Source organism: Hypomesus transpacificus, chromosome 10 (assembly GCF_021917145.1).
Source record: "Hypomesus transpacificus isolate Combined female chromosome 10, fHypTra1, whole genome shotgun sequence".
NCBI classification, from domain to species: Eukaryota; Metazoa; Chordata; class Actinopteri; order Osmeriformes; family Osmeridae; genus Hypomesus; species Hypomesus transpacificus.
Genome location: NC_061069.1, coordinates 6,345,518 through 6,363,725, shown reverse-complemented (window position 1 = coordinate 6,363,725; position 18,208 = coordinate 6,345,518). Strand labels below are relative to the sequence as shown.

The 18,208-nt window shown below is 40.7% G+C and overlaps 1 protein-coding gene across 1 annotated transcript; it reads left to right on the top strand.

Annotated features, from left to right (window-relative positions):
- The first annotated feature begins 1,672 nt into the window (after positions 1-1,672).
- pex5lb (peroxisomal biogenesis factor 5-like b) lies at positions 1,673-15,636 on the top strand. Its single transcript, XM_047027093.1, has 14 exons — positions 1,673-1,711; positions 3,303-3,398; positions 5,942-6,056; positions 6,490-6,723; positions 6,932-7,064; positions 7,183-7,270; positions 7,495-7,593; positions 10,059-10,178; positions 12,302-12,445; positions 12,650-12,720; positions 13,098-13,310; positions 13,742-13,907; positions 13,982-14,139; positions 14,415-15,636. The coding sequence occupies exons 1-14, from the start codon at positions 1,673-1,675 to the stop codon at positions 14,611-14,613; spliced, it is 1,875 nt and encodes a 624-aa protein (XP_046883049.1). The 3' UTR covers positions 14,614-15,636.
- Positions 15,637-18,208: the final 2,572 nt, after the last annotated feature.

The window sequence follows — 18,208 nt, the reverse complement described above, 5'->3', positions numbered from 1 at the left end:
AAAGAGTGCTGCCGGATTACTGGAGGATATAAATACATAAAACCTTTGGGTCAAATATTTCAGTCAACACATTTTTCTGCCTAACTGACACTTGCGAAAGGTGGTGTCTAGAGGCCCGTCCCTATGCACCCTGCTGTTGCCCTTGGCTGGCTGTCTCCTGCCGATGTTACCCAGCCTTTTGGTTGCATGCTGATCATGACATTGAGGAGATGAGTTAAGTATTCCTACATAACTGTGAATTATTAATTCCCCTCAAAATAACACATAGAAAAACATTCCATCCTGTTGTAATTCTTCACAGAAAATGCTTCTTTAGCCTACCACTATCTTTATGTGTCCTTGCAAACAACAACAGTATTATCCAGATTCTGATCTCCCATATGTCCTCCAGTCCTCTTTTTAATAACAAGAACAAAGTAAGGGGTCACCGTAACTGTGTGTCTCTGGTAATACCATATTTTGACGTACAGTGCCAAGAAGACTCACAGAAGTAACACTGGTTCACTGTTAGAACAGTTTCCTATCCACAGTTTCCTATCCATTACATAAGGTATTAGACCGTGTTAAGGCTACAATCAGCAGTCACATCCCTTTGTCTTGGCATTCTCTTATCCTGACGTAGCAGCCATATGTATCATGACCAAGACGTTTCCCTATGATTGTAATAGTGAAGTATCGTTGCAAATTCTTGGTTTAATTAGATACTGTGAGCTCTGGCCCAGATCAGCCCTGCTCAGCACCGCCGGGACTCTACGTGGCTGATGGTTGACTGTTTGCTCAGCACACAGCTGGTTTATTTTTAGGTCTGAGCCACAACAGCGTCTCCCAAACCGCAACGATGCTAAAGTGCTTCACAGTCGGACAACTGGCATGGTAATAGACTCAGAGACGTAAGAGTCTCAAGAAAAGGAGAAGGTGATTTCTGTAGATGCTCTGGCACAGTAAGAAGACAGTGCTCACAACTCTGCAAAGTAACTATTCTGAATCCTCTCAGATGAAGTTGAAGATAACATGTTACAATTTTGGAGCACTGTGCTCTTGACAGAGAGTGATAGAAGGATGAAAGGGATGAACGCAAGGGAGTTGGGAAAAAAGTCAAACGTAAAGTGTGCTTGGCTGAGCGGAGTTAAAGAATCTAAATATCTGTGGAGGTTCTTTACTACTCCATTCACTTTATTCTTGTACCTGTTATTGGTGTGTCTGGGGGTTTCAGAAGTCAGCAGAAACACTTCTTCACTTAGATTGCATTGCAAACTCACGAAAGGTTCCTTTTAAGAAAAGCTAACTTTGAACCAGACTCGCTTGTCTGCATTTTGACATGTGGAAAAAGTGATCAAGAGTGTCTTTTAAAGCAATTGTTCACTACGTGTCTCTAGAACATTCTTACATCAATAGGAGTTTATACACAGCTCTTTATACAGTGTTCAGTGAGTTAATGGTCATAACATTTGTAGGTTGCTCACTGTCACTATGGGAAATGTCCTATCATCACTGGACAGTTGATTTTTTTTCAAAGACCTATTCGAGGTCATTTTATCTCTTTCAAACTCCCTGATATCATCTATCAACATTAAAAGGTTGTTTAAGGATTGATCCCACGATACTGTAGATCTAATCATTAAAATGCTGGACGTCCTGCTGATATTGATCATCATCTGGGCTATTGATCATCATGAGTACGGAGAACTACCTGCCAGGTGTGATGAAGAGTGTATCAAAGCATCCAGCTGTTTATGTATTAACAGATTTTCTGTGATGTGCATCTGAGCTTTCCTATGACTTTAATGATTTACTCCTGGTCTCCGTTGGACTGAAACAAACTTCCAAAGTGCTAAATAAAATGGTTCTAAATGTAACAGATATCATGCAACAACATTCTTACCATGCCACAGTTCTAGCAGACGTTTTAAAGATGATCTGAATAAATCATACTTTTATTAATGTCTTCTGTGTTTACCAGAGCATTACAAAGCCTTTAAAACATTACTTTGACTCATGGTAATTACAACATCCCTGCTCTCTTAAGTGCTCACTGCATTTGCATTAATGTAGGCTTGTGTGTGTTTGTGTGTGTGTGTGTACCTTACTGAAACCAATGTTGTTAAAAGTATTAGTGACATATAGCTGCATCCTATTCCCTCCACAACTGCCACTGTAAAGGTTTTAAATTGCAATGTGTAGTTGACAATAAACAACTAGACTTTACGTAGTTGTATATAGTAATTCTGTATTATTTATGTTAAAAGACAGCAGTGAAGAGAAACTTAATCTTACACTGGAGCAGGGTCTATTCTGGATTTTTCTTTTGGGTGCTTTTAGGGATATTGACCCAAGAGACTGGTGGCTGCTTAGTGGTTATGTCATGTTGCAGTCTGACCTAACTGGGTCTATGTGGATTATTTCACATCAGCGTCATGTTGGAGCACTGCTGAATGCTGAATAAATGTTAGAAAACTAAAAAAGAAAAGCAGGTCCATTAATGCCTACTACTGTTTCTGTGAAATAGGTAACTGCACCAACAGATTCAGTCTGAATCAGTATCCTAAAGTGAATGGATGCTTTGTAAATGTCCTCAAACAATTCCTCTGCCTATTGATCTGGTTGGCCATGCTTTGTTTTGATGTCAATAAACCAATATGCATGCAGTTCCATTGAGGTACTAACTAGACCTAAAGATATTTTCACGCAGATATCTGGCTAAAAGGTTATCTAAAGAAACATATGATATAAGAATAGAACAAATATATTTGTGCACATACAAGAAAAAGTAAGAACTTTACATTAAGCTGTATGTTATTATCTGGCAATGTTCCTCATTGGGTTCAAAGAAGGGAGACATACCGTAGACTTACTCTGGCATTGTTTTGGTCTTGCATTTTATGTGACATGTAATTTAAATTCTAAATACTTTCCTCATCATTAAGTATATACACATCCAGTCAGTCCACAGTCCGTCAGGAGCACAGAAAACCATATTTCATTGAGAAAAGGGCCATCTCACTCTGTGGGATATACAGTACTGCTGTGACACGATGTGACAGAAGAATATGACGCACAGAAGAATTTTGGAATGATTTCAATTGAACATCATAATCTCCATATGCTAGCTTGTGTAACATGTTCAATCATAAGCATACAGGTATATTTCAATAAACCTTCTTCATACGATATGATAGATCACATCCAACATACAGCATACATCCGTGTGGAAAAAAGCTTTGGGAAATCAACCTGATTTGAAAATTGGAACAGGAAGGATTTGTGACTACTGACTCAAGTCATTGTTGATCTCACTGTTGTAGGGGAAAGGGGAAAGGGCTGTTGCCATGGTGCTGAAGGAGCTTCCGGGTAAAAAGGCATCCTCAGAAGGAAACCCCCTCCTCAGCGTGACAACCAAGGTGGGCATGACAACCACCATCAGGAAGCAACAAGCTCTTCCTGGTTTGGTATACAGTACAACATAGTAATTTATTCTTTATTTTGCTGTATTGTTTTTTATCACACATTATCCCTTAAAACTCTGCACATGTTTTTTGAATAGCCAGGCAGGCAACCTATTCAGGATAAATGCTGCGTCAGAGGGTGTACATAATTCACAAGCCCTCCAGGGATTTGAATCAACGCTGTCTTATTACCACCACAACTTGTGCTTGGAAGGATGCTTGCTGCTTGTACAGTATGCATTTATTGCAAGTGATGGCTTAAAGCTTTGTCTTTTCCAACATAAAAAAACAAATACAATAAATGTAGTTAATTCTGAACCTTTCATCAACCATTTGATGATATTAATATGAAAGTATTCAATTCATTTTTACCCCTACCTCTCAATATCACATCAATCAGATGCCCAAACTGATGAACCAAATCAGAACCTCAGTTTAGTACTTGTCAAATGACAAACCAGTAAATGACAAATCAAACCAAAAAGTGGCTCAGCTTTTGCCCTTTGCTTGAATGTTCCAAGCGTTCATCTTTTGATTTGGTTTTCTTTATATATGTTTGTATGTATAAACGTGTTGTTTTCATCCAGCATGCCATTATTGTGAGCAAAGTGAGTAAGAAATCTAGGACGCTGGCCTTTTAGCAAAGATTTTCTTGCGGTGTTGTGTTACCTCATGATATTTACATTCTGTTGTGGCTTTGGTTACATATTCAAGTCACAAACGCTTTCACTTTGAAGTGTTTTTAATGCCCTTACATATGCAGATTGCGTAAATGTATTTTATGGTGTGTGTGCGTGTGAATATGAGTGCAGAGTACGGTTATGTGATGATGTGTGTGCTGTACGTGTTTCATTAAGTTCACTCTTTTGTCTGAATCTTTGGTCTGTATTGGTGGCCTGAAAACCCTCTATTAAGAAATTGAAAATATGCCAACTGGCCCTTGATGGACCTCTCATTGTAGTATTCACTTAATGAAAAATGTACACTGGGGAACACCTTACCTGAGATTACTTTTACATGACGAATGTAAGGAGGTTGGGGTACCGTAAAACCTTACAACAAAAATGGATGGTCTAGTAGTTGCAAAAAAAATATACAATTTGAAATTACTGTAGCTCACATTTTTTGAGGAACGTTCATGTTTCTGTATTTTATCATGAACTGCAACCGTACATTAATTAAATAACAACACCCCTTTTATTTGATCCACTGTACTATGTGATGGATGTCCAGTCCCATTCATGTTTGGGTGGTAGAGTTCAAACATCTCTTGTGTGGATTGGGATTAGAAAAACAGCGCAGATTGATGTCAGAAAGTGCTACTACCAGAGATTAAGACATGCTTAACAATCAAGTGATTATTTGCCTGTGATTTAATTCGATATCAGTGGATTGGAGTCTCTCTTGTGTGTGTTGAAACATATTAGTATCCAGCTGTCTTTTGTTGATTTCATGGACTGAACGGAACCAGAGTTTTGTTAAAGATGGTTGTGTAACAACAATGGGACTTTTTTTTATCCCTCACCCACATGCACACATATACAGATAAACACATACAAACACACAGGTATATTTTTAACATGTATTCAATGTTGTGACATTTCCACTGACAACTATTCTACATCCAGCGATCAAGCCATCCAATAAAGCCTCTTCATGGTCAACTCATTTGGAGAGGGTGATCATAAAAGCCATTTAAAATGTCTAATTTAAAATTAATGTTTTTTGTAATGGCTTGGCAATTCCACCAAGAGACAATTTTAGCTCTAGGTCACCCTTACAGTAATATCAGCTCCAATCACACAGAGTCCAGCACGAGCAGACTCCCATGTTGTCATAATCAGGACCGCAAACAGGCAGAAATGCATTTCACACACACACATACACACACACACATACACACACATATGCACACACAGCTACATGCTACACAGCTACAATCAAAGTCCACATAAATGTTCCTGGTGTTTCACCATTTTACATGTAAATGATGTGTAGGTGGCTCTCTGGGTAAGAATGCAAACCCTACATACATGTACCCTTTGGAAGATGCTTCCAACAGTCTCATTTCATAGACTTTAATCCAAGACCTGTATTTTCAATTGGGAATGTGTCCAATCCACTATGACTATGATCAGATAGGCTGCCTGCTTTTAAAGTCTAGAATAAAAGAAGATGAGCAATGGAATCATTTGGTCTAAGAGATGAAAAAGATGAAAACATTGTCTGCTGTTCTTGCATGGTTGCAATTTAAGCTTTTAGGATACAGAATACATGTTATATTCTATTTAAGGTTCTGTTTGATCAAATTGGTTTAGATTTCAAGAAGTTTGGTTGGTGTTTGCCTTTCTGTTTCTTGTCTTTTACAGTAACTGTCTGGGTTCTCTGAAACATTCTAGAATATCCATGTTGTATATGACGATGCACGTATCATTCTACAACCATCATCCTTCCATTTGGTGTAATTTACAGTAATGTCACCTCTCTTTACCCAACAGCTGGTCGGTGAGCAGCAAGAGAGCCGCCCACTGCTGAGTCCCTCCATCGATGATTTCCTGTCAGAAAGCCGCATCGACGGCCCTGTGGCCCGGCTGGTCACCTCCAACACAGCAGGTATCCTCCGCAACTCATTACCCACCATTAATCTGCTCCATTTCTCTTTTTACCTCTGGCTTTGTCTGTCAAATCTTCTTGTCGGGCTTTGCTTTGCCTTGACATTTATGCTCAGATTTTTTTTGTATTATTCTAAATGTTTCCCTGAAACAGATACCATGATAATATCTAATAAGTCAATAAGGGTCTAAGTGAATTTGCTTGACTTAAACCCTCAGGCTCAGTGGGAAGCATAGGTCATCCTCAAAGGATTTTTAAGCCATATTAGCCAACGTGTTCCATGGTGGATGAAAGCAAGTAATTCTAGCGACCACAAGCCAGCCATTCCTCAGTATGAGAGAATCATCATCATAATCAGTATTCAGTTAGAAACCCTAGGAAAGCCATGTTGATTTCCACCAAAACATAAAGAAACACTCAAAACGGGCTTCAGTTCTGTCCACAGCCTTGGACCTGGTGGACCTGAGTGAGCCTGGGGAGAGTTCCAGTGGCTTCAACAGCAGGAAGGGCAGCAGCCGGGCCCGTCGGAGCCCCACGGTCCCCAAGAGGGGCAGCGCCAAGAGCAGCCCCCGCAGGAGGAGACCCGAGGACACGGAGCTCATCCAGGTGGAGGTGGACCGCTCGTCCCCAAGCCCTCGCACCCCAGAGAGAGTGTCACTCGATTCAGGTCTCAGTTAGTGTTCATGTTCCTGTCTATTACAACATGCATTATGACTTCGCCGTACCCACCTATACCTACATGGTATTACTTTGGTGAAACTGGTTGTGTCATTGCATGGTTATATTTTTGGGATTAATTTTGTCGTGCAATATAAACAGGCTTGATTGGACGGTCCATATTTCTTTTCATGCTTCTTTTCCTTTCCCATGTCCAGTCAGTCTCTCCAGTTCCCCATTGGACAAATGGGAGGAAGTAAACCTCCAACCGGAAGGCTCCCTGAACAATGGCAGGAAGAGAAGATTCGAGAAGAGGTGCACATCACAACACTCCTCCAGCGAACTATTGTGGTAAATAAAGCACTTATAGAAACATGCCCAGCGATATGTGAAACTGAGTTGCATGTGATGTTGCTTTTTCATAGAATTTGATTTGATATGGACTGCCCTTTACTCTCTCCCCAACCAGGTCTGCAGATTTCAAAACAGATCCATCCACCAAGAACTCGTTCGAGGTCAACAGCATAGATGATATTGATTTTGTATCAGCAGCACAGGTCTATGTTTCTCTATTTATATCTGGAAAAATGAATAAAATGACTGTTACTGATACTGATACTGGATTGGAGAAAGGAAGCGGGGGGATATGTTTCTGTCTCCTAGTTTCCACAGGCTTGCAAAGGAGGTGTCAGTGACCTCTCACAGTTAGAGCTGAGGGTGTTGGCTGACCTGTTTCCTTGTGTTGTGTGTGCGTGTGTGTGTTGCCATCTGTGTTCCCCAGGACTGCTGCGTGGGCAGAGAGAGGCGTCTAGGCCGTGCCCTCCTGGCCAGAAATCAGTCTATGGAGGATGAGTTTGTGAAGGCAAAGGCTGCCGTAGAGGTGAGACAAACACAGAAACACACACCTTGTGTAACAACCCAAGACTGTATCATCCATCATTTAGAAAGACAGTATCACAATATCAGCATCTACATCTAGAGTTACTGTCAGCTAATCTAGTGTCACAGATCGTATATCATCTTGGATCAACGTATAATTCCGCGATCAGAGATATATGGACCCACTGTCTCATACATCATTTCAAAACAAGCTTATCTGCACACCTCAGAACCACCGAGTCGTAGTTTTAGGTGCCTGACAAAGGAAGGACCAGTGAGACAGTGCCAGATGAAGATGGAAGAAGGTGTCGATGACCGACGACAGGACAGAGAGTGAGAAACTTATAAACTGACGTCAGCTGGGAGAAGAGGGAGAGGTAGATGAAAAATACATAGGGAACTAGGAAGAATGATGGTGGACAATCACACGTGGTAAAAGAAGGAAGGAGGAATGGAATGAGACAGAGAAAAGAGGGAATAGGGAGAGGAAGTTTGTGTACCAGCTCTGTTAGAGAGAGAGAGTTATTGAATGATGAGTGGAGGAAGTGAGGAGGACAAAGGTGAGATGGGAAAGAGTGAGCTCCAGTGAGTAAGAACAACATGACAAAAATACAAAAAAGGTGTCTCGACAGAGGAAAACCACAGATAAAATAGTATTACATGAAGAGTGACTTTCCTACAGAAAACATTAGACCAGATTAACACACTGTATGTCCCTCAACTCATGCTATCATTAAGTACTCTTAGTAGTATGGAGAATTGTCCTGAATACAACTGTCAGTTTCAATATTAAACCCAAGTCTTACTGTAAACGGACATCATTTGTATTATGGTTATTACTGTAAATGCATGCCCTCGAGGCATTTAGTCTAATGTGGATTCTTGCTTCTAGCTTTTTAAAGAACTCTTGTCCATTGCCGTTAAGAATTTTTGTACAATATGTCTCTTTTGTTTTCACATGCATATCTAGTACACAGATTTTGTGTCTGTACATGCCCTTTCTCGGCTCCTGTCTGTGTGTTCGATGTGAGAGTGGAAACTTAATCCGGTGTGAATAATGGCTAAAAAAGGCCAAAGCTGATAAGCAGAGTTTTCGTCACACAGCACTAAGGAGTCAGGCTAAAATGAGACGACAACACTGTCACATGACTCACAGTGTCTATGTATAGGTCCCGACTGAGGCTAACTACTAATGACTGGATAACAACAAACACTTTTTTTCCACCATTGTCCTCCACCTCTCTCCTCCTCTTCCACCTCTCAGTATCCACATTCTCCTCTACCTCCCCTCACCTCTTCCTCTCAGTGTGGTACCTCCTCTCTCCTCTTCCCTTCACCTCCTCTCAGTTTTCTACCTCCTCTGACCCTTTTCACCTTACATATCTCCTTTCATTTTAATGTTACTGAACTGGGTGCATACTGTAGTATCATTTCAACCTTACCAATTGCGCTGACCATTCAGTCTAATATGAAGCTACAAATCTTAGTTTAGTTACTTAAGTTATACAATATATCCAATTGACTGCATGTTGCATTACAGTAATATATTAGTCTTTACAGATCACCTCAGAACAAACTGTTAGGCTCAAGCCTTGATTTGACCAGGGAATCAAATAATGAGTTCCCTCATAAGAGAACTGCATTAGTGCGTTCTGCGTGTACATGTGTGTGTTTGAAAATGTTTCCATTAATCAAACAAATGCCACCATGACTCAAATAAATAGAAAGGCTCATTTGATTCAATACTTGGAAGAGAACCAGAACCTGTGTTTTTATTGTAAGCAACTAATCCTCTCTAGTTCAAGTCAAACCAAACTGCCTCTTACCAATTTATCAGAGCCAACTGGCACAGCCATCTTCCCTACTTGGCTAAATAGGCATGTGTTTCCCTTCCGATGAACACTATTTACTGCACTGTGCTTCCATTTCAATGAGCACATGATTAAATTATTCTGTTGGGTTCTATGGTCGGGTTCACTACAAATGTGTCGGATGAGACTCATTTGAACTGACAAGCGCTGGGAAAAATATGCCTCAGTAAACCATGAGAAATTATGGATTTTTGTTCTGCGTCCAATTTTCAGATTTTCAAGTACTGTTCTCTGTTTGAAGTGGTGTCACTAAGACAAACATGACGTGTTAGAACTGAAATGTTCAAGTATTTACTATAGCTGTTTTTTTCATGTGTGGTATATTGAAATTCAGTACCTTAACTAAGTTTGGTAACTTATCTCAATGTCTTGTTCATCACCATATACTGTATCTATGATCTAGTGGGGTTACATATATTACCTCTAAACTTTTATTATGTAGGTATTGGGTTCTCAATCATACAGCACACACTATTGCAAGTTGTCATAAGGGACAAACCTCTTGACTACTGGAGAGAATTACTCCCTAGTTTGGTGGCAGGCCATTGTGAAACATAGACAATGTGTTAAATCTCTCTCTCCTTTTCCTTCACAGTCTGACACAGAATTTTGGGACAAGATGCAGGCAGAGTGGGAGGAGTTAGCTCGGAGGAACTGGCTGGAGGAGATGGACCCTGAAGGCCAAACACCCCCCACAGTCTCTCCAGTAGAGAAGGTACAAAGACCCTCCACCCTCATCCCATACCCCAATATGAGCCATTAATGTATGTAGTATTCAAAGACAAGATGCTATATTAAAGCAAAGGGACAGTAATTCTGTATGAACACCAAGTTATGCATAACCCATTTGATGAAGGTTAGGATTGGGGTCAACAGACACTTTGGGGAAATCTAATTCCTAGGGTCAAGGTTAGGGTTATTTAGAGATAAAGGTAACTCTTATTTTTTTTTTTACTTTGCATCATTAATTCTATGAGAATGTCAGTAACAGCTAATGTGCATTTTGTTCTCCCCCTCATGTCTTCCAGTGTAGCTCACCGTTCTTTCTTTTGGGTAAACAGAGTTTACAGCTGAATGAAAACTATTGAGCAGTATCAAACACAAGAGGGTTGATCTACAAACACTCTCTCATCTATCTGTCACTATCTGAAGGGAAGCAGGCTGCGCTGCGGGAACGCAAAAAGATGTCTGTGATTAGAGTATAGAGGAAGGCGGGCTGACGGAGAGGGAGAGAGACCATAGAGAGAGCTGCAGAGAGAGATACCATAGAGAGAGCTGCAGAGAGAGATACCATAGAGAGAGCTGCAGAGAGAGAGACCAAAGAGAGAGCTGCAGAGAGAGAGACCATAGAGAGAGCTGCAGAGAGAGAGACCATAGAGACAGCTGCAGAGAGAGATACCATAGAGAGAGCTGCAGAGAGAGATACCATAGAGAAAGCTGCAGAGAGAGATACCATAGAGAGAGCTGCAGAGAGAGAGACCATAGAGAGGGCTGCAGAGAGAGATACCATAGAGAGAGCTGCAGAGAGAGATACCATAGAGAAAGCTGCAGAGAGAGAGACCAAAGAGAGAGCTGCAGAGAGAGAGACCATAGAGAGAGCTGCAGAGAGAGAGACCATAGAGAGAGCTGCAGAGAGAGAGACCATAGAGAGAGCTGCAGAGAGAGAGACCATAGAGAGAGCTGCAGAGAGAGAGATGGGGTGTTGCTTTTACAGTCCTGCTTTAGAACACCTAACACATTTGGATCATGCGGTCCTGTTCTGTTTAACATTTATTTATAGAGGAACTTCAACGTTTTTTTAATACAACTGATGTTTAATATCGTAGAGTCATGAAACAATGCATAATTGATGATACATGTGTTTGGTATTTGTTTTACACAATACTTTAACATGCTGAAATATGAATCTTCTATTATACATTTGACATAATATGTGTCCTTTTCACGGTTGGCACAGGTTAACAAAATATATTTTTACGTTATTTATCTATATTGCTGTTCTTTTTATATATAGCTATTATGTTTATGACCTTCATATGCTGTAGGACAAAATTTGTCCTTGAATCACCATCTGAGCATATGGCTGCTGTCAACATTAGGAGTAGCGCTAACCCCCAAAGAGCTGCCCTGAAGTACTGGTCTGGGAACAGTTTCTTGAAATACAATACCAGCATATAAAGCATGTTATGAGATACATGTGAAACGTCATGGAAAAAAGGGAAGCTAATTTGACTGAGTATCGCAGGACAATATAATGATTAATGTTTGAAACCGCAGGATCAATGTTGTTGTTTTGTTATCGTCACATGACCTACAGTACAGTGCATGGTTTAGGCAGCAGTGAAGCTGGACAGCAAGGGCTCAAATCCCTCTGGAAATCTTGTCTGTTGTGGCCTTGAACATGATGCCCACCCTCTAACCTAAATAGCTGAGGTCAGCACTGCTCTGCCATGTAATGGGATGATGCATAGTTGTGAGTCATACACATTATGGATATACATTGTGGTATACTGTCGGTCCTAGTCAATTAACAATGGTCTAATTTTAAGCAACTACAGAATTATGTATTATGCACCTATTGTCATATGAAAATTATACAAAATGACTGTCCATGTCCTTCTGACAGTTTTTTCTACACAGCTGATATTAAATACTGACAGCACAACCTTTGCAGTATTAATCATTATCTGAATATTGGCAATGGCAAAACATTTGAATTACCTTTCAAGGACTTCCCGTAGTTACAACTGTTGTGTTTGGTAACTTGTCGTGATATTTATGTATTTACTGTATGTTTAGAAGATCTGTGCTAGGGTTCATTCTTGATTTGCCTTAAAGGGTTACTTCTTTCACACCAATAACCCATATCGAGAGTGGCCCAATGCTTTTGAAGAGGGCCAGCAGAAGGCCAGAGAGGGTGACCTGAACAATGCTGTCCTTCTGCTTGAGGCGGCCATCTTACAAGATTCTCAGGATTCAGTGGTAAAATAAAGGACACAAAAAATAACAGTGTTACTGTACATGACACTGGATAAATGTTTGTGACATTTGCCCATAAAGAGTTGAACAATACATTCGGCAGTCATCCATTGGTTATAAGAGATTTCACTTTTTAAATTACCATTTAGCTAAGGCTTGTAAACCTGTTGGGTTGTATTTATGATTCAGTGTCCTCTGTTTCCTCAGTCCTGGCAGGTTCTTGGCACTACACAGGCTGAGAATGAAAATGAACAAGCAGCTATTGTGTCACTTCAGAGGTGAGACAGGCTTTCTCTTACAAGATGCTGATAGACTTTTAAATAGACTGTTGCTTACATTTTACATTTAAATGAAGATGCCCTGTAAGATGCAAAAGGATCATGATATCACATCGTGATTTTATATGAATAATATATATCTCATATTAATACAATTATGTTTATCCTACTGTATATCACATTGTTCATATACTGTCAATTTTACCTGAATTATTAATGTTGTCCTTTTTGACTGTTATTGGAGTTCTTGAAATGATCGGCCCTCTATTTCATCCACTTGACAGCTCCAACTAGTACAGTAGTAAAGTACTGGAGGAACTGTAAGAACACAGACAACCCACATGTAGTTTGGTTAACCGTGTCATCTCTTGTGGCAGGTGTCTGGAGCTCAACCCCAACAACCTGCCAGCGCTCATGGCCCTGGCTGTGAGTCTAACCAACACAGGCCAGCAGAAGGAGGCTGGTGAGGCTCTGCACCGCTGGATCTGCCACAACCCCCGCTACAAGCACCTTCTCCTGGGGAGCAGGAGCCCACTGCAGGGGTCTCCAGCCACACCGCGCAGGGGTCCCCACAACCCCACTCTGGGCAGGTAGAGTTGGATTTGGCATTTGGTTTGCGGAAGAAGATATTAATGTATGTGCAGTGCCCTGTGGTAAGAGATTGATCAGTTCAATAGTTAAGACATTAAATACATGGAATTTATTTGATTTATTAGGGTCCTGGTACAGATTTGTACGTTTTATATATAGTAAATATTTCATATTCAATATAGTATACATGGAATGAACATTTAATATTCTTGGTTTAATAATGCATTGAGTAGAGTCCTTTTTGCCATGTCTGGCCCCCCAAAAATTATAAAACATTTATATGCCGTTGACTAATTCTCAGCTTCCACTTCTGCTGACTTTGGTCAAACTTGCTGTGTCTATGCCCTTCAGCAGCAGTCTTAATGTGCTCAGACTGCACAGTGAGCCGGCAATCTGAAGATGTGTGTGTGTGTGTTTATGTGTGTTACAGCTGCCAGCTGGCAGAGGTGAAAGGATTGTTCCAGGACGCGGCTCTGCTGAACACAGATGGAGTGGACCCGGACCTCCAGACAGGCCTTGGGGTCCTTTTTAACCTCAGCTCAGAGTTTGACAAGGCTGTGGAGGCATTTAACGCTGCACTATCTGTCAGACCAGAGGTACAAACAAAAACACACACACACACACATGCACAAACGCACATCTTTTCATGACATGTTGGGTCTCCGTCCAGGACTACTTGCTGTGGAACCGTCTGGGGGCCACACTGGCCAATGGGGACCGAAGTGAGGAGGCAGTGGAGGCCTACACCCGGGCGCTGGAGCTCCAGCCAGGGTTCATCAGGTCCCGCTACAACCTGGGGATCAGCTGTATCAACCTTGGGGCCCACAGGTAGAGAGGGAATGAGAAGCTAGAGGATTTAGGTCACCGCTGAACGTTAGAGGAAGTATGAGCCAGTATTCATGTCATGTTTATCTTCTCTTCTCTTTAGGAAACTATAGAAATGTGAAAATGTCGTCCATCTCTCAATATTGGTCTGCATGGATGTGATATTGATGAGAAGGAAACATTTTAAAATATTAATAGCAAGATTTGCTATAATTGTTCAAACTGCGCAGGGCTGTGCACTGTAAACATCCCCTCTCTTCTGATTGGCCCTCCCACAGAGAAGCAGCCAGTAACTTCCTGACGGCACTGAACCAGCAGAGACAAAGTCACCGCCAGACTCACCAGGTTATGTCAGCCAACATCTGGGCCGCCCTGAGAATCGCCATCTCCATGATGGACCGGCCAGAGCTCTACCAGGCTGCCAACATCGGAGACCTGGACCTTTTAATGAGGGCATTCGACATGGGGGATATGTGACAAGGTATTCTGGAGCCCATAGGGAAACAATGTGCCAGTAGTTAAGGGGTTGCCAGTTTGGCCAGTGGTCGGGTTGCCAAACATGGCTCCAAATATGATGTCCTTTAATATGATGTCAAGAGAGTGTATTTTAGGAAGTGGATGGTGAATGGTTTGTTATAGAAAGTAATAAAACAGATGGGCTGAATACTGGAGGTGAATGACACCCAAGCTTTGGATGATATCATGGTGGAAAATGAAATTACTGCAACAATATTTAGGAAATATAAACAACTTTACTAAATCTTTACAGTGACTGCAACCAACTCGCCATATAATACCAAACAGCCATAGACTAAAAGCCAACTACATAATCCACAAATCTCTTTTTCTTGCACTCTATGGGACTTCCTGTGTAAGGAAACACCATTTCAGTGGAGTGGAGTTTATTGTTTGGTCCTTTTGAAATGGGTTTGCACAACAGCAATGGGGAATTCCCGAAGAAGAATATAACATTGACAAAAAAAAGATGTTTCACAATAGAGGAATTAAAAGCCATGCATGCCTGGCAATCACACTTTGTAATAAAGCCTTATAGTAAATGAAATTGCATCAACTGCACAAGTCATAATCACTTACAGAAAACAAGATATTTTATGTTAGAGGCTACTGTGATTGTCACTATTCTGTTGCCTCTGTACTTGCTATGCTATATGTTGTGTCCCTCTTCCCCTGAATATTCCTACAGTATGAAGCTACTTCCTTGCCTGAGGTAGGCCTAAATAGGAGTCTGGATCAGGGAAAGAGGAATGCACAGTCACATCTGCCTCTGCATACACCACACACACAAACCCACACACACCATTCTTTCTTCCGGGCAGGAATCAGTCACTGTGATTGCCTAGTGTCTCTGTGTTCTGTAATCTCCTAGGAGATCAATCTCCCCTCTCTGTCCAGGTGGGTGCTGAGAGTCTCTCCCCCAGTCACAGATGATTTATCTCCCATGTCTGCAGGTGCACAGCCTGCCACTCGTACAACACTACTATACCCCCCCCCCCCCCCCCCTCCAGCCTAACCAATTAGAGGTTTGGTGTGTATATGACTGCCTGTGTGCATGTGTGAGGGACTTAAATGTAACTGCGATTGGCGCCATTAATTTGTTTCCCTCAGCCCAAAGGTAATTACTACATCAGGAATTACCCACACAGGGGACACATAATTCCCGATAAAAAATAAAGAAAGAAACACCACACACACACAGACAAAAACCACACACACCCTCTCGTCCATCTGTTTCACTAACATTGTCACATCAAATGCCTCTGGCCTTCGCCAGTCTCTTCCTGCTTCTTTGTTGTTGTAGCATTGCCTGAACTGGCTAAGTGTTACTGTACTTGAGTCAAGCTCTGATTAAGATAAGATCCCACCACAATCAGCCTGATCAAATGTATACCTACTTAAACATTGATTCAAAAGTTAGAATTGTCATTAATACTGTACACTGTATTCAAAGTTTAAAAAAAGAGGCAGGTAGTGGACTTGACTGTCACATCCTTGTAAAACAACGCATAGTAACGCGCCACACACATATTACATCTGTCTTTCCGAGATTTCCAAGCACCAGTTGTTAAATTCACAAACAAAAAGTTAAAGTTGTGTTTACTCAGCACACAGCATTGGTTTTGACTCTTTAGAACAGATTAGTAGAACATGATGGGGATAATTTGATGACTTAATTCATTATGAATTGCCATGGAATGTTTATTTACTATCACCGATAAATAATTCGTCCTATCCAAAGATTCAATCTTCGACATGTGACAGGATGGGTTTTAGGCTAGTCTGATAGTTTTACAAATCACTATTTCCATGATGATCTCCCAAAGTTGTACTACTCCTGTGTCAGCACAATGATCTCCTCTGCTATTAGAAGATTGTGGATTTTGGAACTATAGCGACTCAGGTGAATCATTTAGGTTCAGAATGCATGATATTGGCTTCTAGAATGTACTATGAAAATGTATGTAAATTCTCTATTTATGTAAAAAACCTCTCTTAATGCAATGTGAACTGCACAGTTCATATGAAACTGTTGGGCACAAACAGTATGATGTAATTATTACCTATTACAATGTAGAAACATATTTCTATATCATGGCCAGCTGCATCATCAAGATCCATCTGAAGCGCAAACACTGTATTAGCTACACACTGACTGCAACCATGTATTTTTGCAAAAATGGCAACAAGGTATTGCTGTACTGATATGCAACATTTTATGTGTAAAGAAACACTGTTCGATTATTATTTGTAAGCATGTTTTGTAGTTTTCTCTAAGCCCTGACCAATATCCATGCCTCTGTACAGCCTACTGTGTTTCTGTAAAGATTAATGAATACAGGTTTATAGTCAATATTTAAATGACATTATTACAGGTTTATAATCAATATTTGAATGATATTTTAGAAATTAAAGACTTGATACATAATTGAATTTGTATGTTGGTGTTCCTGAAGTTAGCCACAAAACACTATACATACGTAATTGTTTTCGAGTCAACTACCAACCACTTTCAGTCTGCAGCCTTGCCAAAATATATAATTAGTTTAAAGACAGCACTAGGTGGCGCCAGAGCTCTGTAATAGGCAGTGATACTTTATGTTCAAAACAAACTATTTGGCATAAAAAGTCTGGTTATAACCGACTGATAAATTGACACTAATTGCTCCATAATATTCCATGGCATTATCCAATAGCTGTTTATCAAAGATGGTTCAGTTGAGATTATTTTCTTAGTTTAATTAGAATGGATTTGGAATTAGCAAGCAACAGTTGGTTTCATTGATATTTTATTGCCTTCCATCTCATAAATCTCATAATTTGATTACAACTATTGAAGTAATCTCAACAGTCATATTTATTGCTCTTTCCTTTATAAAATTGAAGAGGATGAGGGAAATAATCCAATCCAATTCCATTCAGAATGGTAAACTATATTATCTCTAAAATCCTAAATTCATGCACTTGACATAGCAGCATGTAAAGAAGCTTGATCAAACTGTTATATTTTTTTAAATAATTTTACTGTATCTTGTTCTATAGAGTGTGAATGCACACAAACAGTACGCTTATTGCCAACATCCAATTGTAAACAATTATAAGATCAAATCAAATCAAATCAAATTTATTTGTATAGCCCTTTTTACACGCAAGCATGTCACAGAGGGCTTCACATGCGCCCATAGAACTGCCCCTCAACCAACCTAAACCCTCAAGGAAGACAAGGAAAAACTCCCAGAAAAACTCCCACCGGGAGAAAAAATGGAAGAAACCTTGGGAGGAGCAATTCAGAGAGGGATCCCCTCCTCCAGAGACGGCTGGTAAGAGAGAGGAGCAGAACACAAGCTAAACATAGTCATACAGTGTCAATGGGTTTTGAAACACCAAAATCCATTGTTCGGCTTTATAGACGTTGGATGGGACCGGGAAACTCGCTGTTGGCCGTCATGGAGACTGGATTCCGGGTGACGACCTGGTTCAGCGTTGGCAGACCGACGACCAAGCAGGTCCTGACAGCTCAAACCCCCCACACCACAGGGAATGTGTGGGGGGGGGA

Coding starts and splice junctions, on each gene's coding strand:
- pex5lb (XM_047027093.1), top strand. CDS start 1,673: ATGAGTACGGAGAACTACCTGCCAGGTGTGATGAAGAGT. Junction 12,721..13,097: donor GCTATTGTGTCACTTCAGAG/GTGAGACAGGCT, acceptor CTCTTGTGGCAG/GTGTCTGGAGCTCAACCCCA. Junction 14,140..14,414: donor ATCAACCTTGGGGCCCACAG/GTAGAGAGGGAA, acceptor GCCCTCCCACAG/AGAAGCAGCCAGTAACTTCC.